Source organism: Lolium rigidum, chromosome 6, assembly GCF_022539505.1.
Source record: "Lolium rigidum isolate FL_2022 chromosome 6, APGP_CSIRO_Lrig_0.1, whole genome shotgun sequence".
In the NCBI taxonomy this organism is placed as follows: Eukaryota; Viridiplantae; Streptophyta; class Magnoliopsida; order Poales; family Poaceae; genus Lolium; species Lolium rigidum.
This window is the reverse complement of record NC_061513.1, coordinates 173,366,506-173,372,544: the sequence shown is the minus strand read 5'-3', so window position 1 is coordinate 173,372,544 and position 6,039 is coordinate 173,366,506. Positions and strand designations below refer to the sequence as shown.

Below are 6,039 nucleotides of genomic sequence, written 5' to 3'. Positions count from 1 at the left end.
ATTACCAACCTCCGATCGCAGTCACCACAACTTTCTCCAGCTTTGTCAGTTTTATGGAAATTTACATTAAGACATGTCTCATGGCACCTAAAAAAGTGAAAAAAAAGGAGCTTCGCGCCTCACCCAAATAAAACCACTCTCGCAGAGTTTTACGTTGATGACAAGCAAATGACGGTGAATCATCACTCACCAACATTTGGGAATCAAAGTTATAGCAATTTTGACAATACATAAAATACACCGGACATGCGTTTTCAATCCGAGCAATCCATAAACATTTAGGACTCATAAGTGCCTTTTCATAAAACTGGGATTAACTTGGCATCAATATTTTAGGACCTCGAGTGTATTGTAAAAACTTTCTTTCCATTGTAGGTTAACTCAGTCAGAAGAATTTACCAAAGGAGAATGTTCCCTTTGGTAGAAACTATTCATGTGGCCTTTTCTGACCCAGGAACGATGAAGAGGACAATAGTCCGGACGGGTGGATCCGCCTTGAACGGTTCACATGCCGTCACCGTTGTTTTCTACGCGCTGCGAACGAGATCACACTGGAGCGCCGGTACGCCGACAGCAAGCAACGGACGTGTCCACACCACCGCGTCGTCGTCTAGTCAAATTTCGTCAACAAGAAACGAGCGTCCACTCCGCTGCGCAGGGCAACATTTATTCTCTCTCCCACCGCCACCTCGTGGAGCACTGCCGCTGCCCACCGAAACATCCCCCCAACAACGAGTATCTCAATATCTCATTAAATGCCCTGACCCACTCGATAATTACGCATCATACCACTACTAATCATATTTTAATCAATCTCAGGGTAATTAATGGTGTCCGCTATCCCCTTCTTATACCACCGCCGCTCCGCTCCGGCACAGCACTTCACAGTTCACACCCCCTCACATGCTCATGGCGCCTCCGCCCTTGCTCTCGCTCTCCGCGCTCCTCCTCCTGCTCGCCGCCTCCGCCTCCGATGCCGCCGCCAAGCCAGTCCAGACACAGTCCTTCCTCGCCACACCACTCTCGCCAGAACGTACTTCCGCCCCGTCCGAACTAGCCCGCGACGACGACAAGGACCTCTTCGCTGACAACCTCGCTGCTGCCGAGGACGCCACCGCGTCGACGGTCCGCTTCAGCGTGGTCCACCGGGACGACTTCGCGGTGGACGCCACCGCGGCCGAGCTGCTCGCGCACCGGCTGGAGCGGGACGGGAAGAGGGCGTCCGGGATCTCGGCTGCCGCGGCCGCGGCCAACGCCACGCGCGGTGGCAGCGCCAGCGGAAGCGGCGGCGTGTCGGCCCCGGTGGTGTCCGGGCTGGCGCAGGGGAGCGGGGAGTACTTCACCAAGATCGGGGTCGGCACGCCCGCGACGCCCGCGCTCATGGTGCTGGACACCGGCAGCGACGTGGTGTGGCTGCAGTGCGCGCCGTGCAGGCGCTGCTACGACCAGTCCGGCCCCGTGTTCGACCCGCGCCGCTCCAAGTCCTACGGCGCGCTCGACTGCGCCGCGCCGCTCTGCCGCAGGCTCGACTCCGGCGGCTGCGACCTGCGCCGCAGGGCCTGCATCTACCAGGTGGCCTACGGCGACGGCTCCGTCACCGCGGGGGACTTCGCCACCGAGACGCTCACCTTCGCGGGCGGCGCCCGCGTGGCGCGCGTCGCCGTGGGGTGCGGCCACGACAACGAGGGCCTCTTCGTGGCGGCGGCGGGGCTCCTGGGGCTCGGCCGCGGCAGCCTCTCCTTCCCGGCCCAGATCTCCCGCCGCTACGGCCGGAGCTTCTCCTACTGCCTCGTGGACCGCACCTCCTCGGCCACCCCGGCCTCCTCCCGGTCCTCCACCGTCACCTTCGGCTCCGCCGCGCTCGCCTCCACGGTCGCCTCGTCATTCACCCCGATGGTCAAGAACCCGCGGATGGAGACCTTCTACTACGTGCAGCTCGCCGGCATCAGCGTGGGCGGCGCGCGCGTGCCCGGCGTCGCCAACTCCGACCTCCGCCTCGACCCGTCCTCCGGCCGCGGCGGCGTCATCGTCGACTCCGGCACCTCCGTCACCCGCCTCGCCCGCCCGGCCTACTCCGCGCTGCGCGACGCGTTCCGGGCCGCCGCCGCGGGCCTCCGCCTCTCCCCCGGCGGGTTCTCGCTCTTCGACACGTGCTACGACCTCAGCGGCCGCAAGGTGGTCAAGGTGCCCACCGTGTCCATGCACTTCGTGGGGGGCGCGGAGGCGTCGCTGCCGCCGGAGAACTACCTCATCCCGGTGGACTCCAAGGGCACCTTCTGCTTCGCCTTCGCCGGCACGGACGGCGGCGTCTCCATCATCGGCAACATCCAGCAGCAGGGATTCCGGGTCGTCTTCGACGGCGACGGCCAGCGCGTCGCCTTCGTGCCCAAGGGCTGTTGATTGATTACGAGGACTAGCAGTCCGTGTGTAACAGAGCGAGCTGGATTAGCGGATGAATGTGCGGCTTTGTCAGTCATAATTTAATTAGCTGAGGGTGAGCTTTGGATGCTGTAGAGCCCTGGCGGTGCGCAGAGCTGTCGGGCGTGCTTTGAGAGGAAACGAGGATAAGACGGTTTGTGTGTTCAAGGCTGTAAAAGTGATGGTTAAAAAACAGGCCATCTCATTCGCTGTTTCTCACGCATTTCACCTTTTTACGCTGTACCTTTGCGGCCTTGAGTATTTCAGTGTATTGAAGTGCTCTAGGAGAGTACCTCCCTTGCAGTTTATTGGTGCAAATGTTACAAATTTGATCAAGTTAGCATTCTCGTTATATGTTATAAAAATTATATTATTAGAAAGTTTAGATGTACTATTTTCTAATGATATAATTTTTTGTATTATATAATTTAAATTATATAGATTAAATTGACGACCTAGAGATATAGGGAAGACTACTAAACTAAGATGGAGTGAGTACAAAATCTCCATGGATAAACCATTTGCTTTTTATTGATGATAGTCTAATATTCATGGGGGCAACATTCAGAGTGGTAATCATCTGAATGACATTCTGCGGATATATGAGGATTGCTCAGGGCAATGTGTTACAAGAGAGAAGAGCTTCATTTTTTTCCAGTCCAAATACCCCTAATATGCCCGAAAAGTGTATTTGGCACATGAGCACCAGTGCTCCTGATTTTTAAAAATCATATTTTTTGGATTTGAAAAAATATGAAATTAAATACCCACATACATATAAACATTCTGAAGGCACGGTAGAAATTTTGAAGAAAAATATGTTATATTTTAAGCTATACAAAAAAGATAAATTTCTGACAAATATATACCTCTATACGTAGCCACAAATTTGTTCTTTTCCTGTAGCTCAAAATACAATGCAATTTCTACCGAAACTTTGCATGAATATTCAGAATATGTGTATGTATTTATGGAATAAATGTGATGATTTTTTGAAATGCAGAAATTCAGTTTTTAAATATTTTAAAAACTGAGAGCACTGGTGCTCATGTGCACCAAATTTGCTTCCATGCCCGAAAAGTGTATTAGGCAGAGCTTGAAGCATGTCTTGGGCATACCAGTGAAAGCCTTTAGCGAACGTTATCTAGGCTTACCGACTGCAGTAGGCCGGATCGCTAGTGGATCTTTTAATCATATTGCGGAACAGATCCATGGTAAAATTCAAGAATGTGAAAGAATGCTTTCTTGTGCAGGGAGGCAGATCTTTTTAAAATCTGTTATCCAAGCCATTCCCCCGCATAGCATGAGCTGCTTCAAGTTGACGAAGAAAGGGTGCAAGAACTTGATGTCCCTTATTGGAAAATTTTGGTGGAGTAGCTCTCTGGATCGGAATTCCTTACACTGGGTTGCTTGGAATGTCCTTTTTGCACCAAAGTTCAAGGGAGGGATGGGTTTTAGGGAACTCGGAGCTTTTTAATGTGGCATTGTTGGGTAAACATGGATGTAGACTTATTACCAATCTCGAATCTCTTTGTTCTCGGGTACTTGGTTAGATACTATCCAGATTTAGAGTTTATGCAAGCAACCGCTCCAAAACATTCATCGGCTACATGGAGAGCGATTGTTGCCGGGCGAGAGGCCCTACAGTTGGGACTTATCCGACGCATTGGTGATGGAACCTCAATTTCGGTTTGGAATGATAAGAGGATTCCTGGAATCTGTTCAATGCACCCGTCAGCTCAGCTGAGTAACGGCAGTGATGCTGAGGAGATTAACTTGGTTTCCGAACTGATTGACCATGATATTGGTTCTTGGAAAATTGATAAGGTTAGGAAAAATTTCATTGCACCTGAGACCGACGCTATTCTGAACATTCCCCTGAGGCGTGATGGTGGCGAGGATTTTGGTGCTTGGTCTTTGGAGAAGTCAGGTGTGTATACTATAAAATCACCGTATCGTGCTCTAGTGAGTCGTAACGAGCAGTTGACTCTAGATTAAGGGACGATACCGAACTTCAACGACATAAAAAACAGAAGTGGTCTATTCTCTGGAAACTGAATGTCATACCAAAAGTTTGTGTCTTCTGGTGGAGGGTTCTTTCGTGGCATCCTTCCTATTGAGGCTACTTTAAAGCATAGACATATTTCTCAAACTAGCAGATGCAAGATTTGTTTAGCAATGGATGAGGATATGATCAAGTGTGACCATGCACAGCGTTTCTAGGGTGAAGCACAAGGTAGGCTGGAGTTCTCTCTACCTAGTCTTCATCCTAAGATATGGAGTTCTCGTAATAGTTGGACTCATGATAGGGGCAGTTACGATCCTATCCAATCCCTGAAGATGGCATGGATGGCATCCCCGTGAGGGGGATTTCATTAAGATAAACACCGATGAAGGTCTGTCTTTAGCTGCTCAAAAAGGTGGCGTTGGTGGAGTTGCAAGATCATGCTTGTCCTATCTTGGAACTTGGAGTAAACTCTATGAGGGCATTACAGATCCACTCATTGCTGAAACATTGGCGCTAAGAAACAACGTCATTTTTGCGAGACTACAAGGATATCCAAAAGTGGTAATGGAGACTGGCGGCTTAGAGGTTGTTTCCCTCTGGAACATATGCCATGACACACGGTTCTGTTGTGGCACCTATCCTTCAAGAAATTGGAGAGCTAGTTGGTAGTTATATTTCTTTTTCTATTCACCATGTTCCTAGATTAGCAAATAACTCGGCCCTCCTCTGTGCAAAGCTTGCTAGCACATTGACGGTCACTAGTAGCTGGCTAGATTGTATCTCGGGCTTCCTTGCTATCAGCATCTAGGTTGATGTACGGGGTATGCTTTATCTGAATAAAAGCTCTCTGAATTCCTCGCAAAAAAAGTTGTTGTCTCCATCTACCAATCGGCTCGGCTGTGTATAGAGTTGTCTTTGCCGAGTCGCGTCCCATAGGATTTGGAAAAATTTCAACTAAATTTCAAATTTCATTCACTTTTTTTGTTATATCTTACAAACATGAATGAAATTTAATTTAATTCAAATGAAAATTAAAATAACCCTAGCCAAAGCCTAGGCAGACGCCAATGAACCCCTCGTATGCCTTGTCCTAGTTGGCGTCGGTGGGTTCCTCGGCTGGCTCCTACTCCTCCCCTCCCTTCACGCTAGCGCTAGGGCTGGTGCTGCTACTTGGGTCAACGCTCATCCTCTCGAGGGTCGTGAGGTCAGCGAGGTTGCGTGTGCCCTCTGCCTACAAGATGAGGCCGATGTCTAGCGGTGTGCGATAGGCGTCTATGTCCGCCATCGCCCATGCCAGCCCTAACATTTCTTTGGGGTCCTGGACGACGCAAACGGAGGCCACCTGCCACAAGAACTCTTGCTTGAAGGTGGGGACACGAACAGTGATGGGGGCAACTCCTTCACATGCGGCTTCTTCGACCGGCGGAAGCAGAGGTGGGTGCTAGGTCGAGACGGTGGCGCCACATCGCGTATGACGATGCCGCTCATGCGGCGATGTCTCCTATGAGAGGATGCCTCGTGCTCTTTTTCAGGATAACGAAGTTCAACATTGAGGGAGACGACTTGGCAGCCGATCCAAAGGACCATGCCGCCAAAAAATAAGACCTGTAGGG

At 50.9% G+C, this 6,039-nt stretch overlaps 1 protein-coding gene across 1 annotated transcript; it reads left to right on the top strand.

Annotated features, from left to right (window-relative positions):
- The first annotated feature begins 903 nt into the window (after window positions 1-903).
- On the top strand, window positions 904-2,679 carry LOC124668284 (aspartyl protease family protein 2-like). The gene has a single exon (XM_047205452.1). It carries the CDS (start codon window positions 904-906, stop codon window positions 2,398-2,400), a length of 1,497 nt encoding a protein of 498 aa, XP_047061408.1. The 3' UTR covers window positions 2,401-2,679.
- Window positions 2,680-6,039: the final 3,360 nt, after the last annotated feature.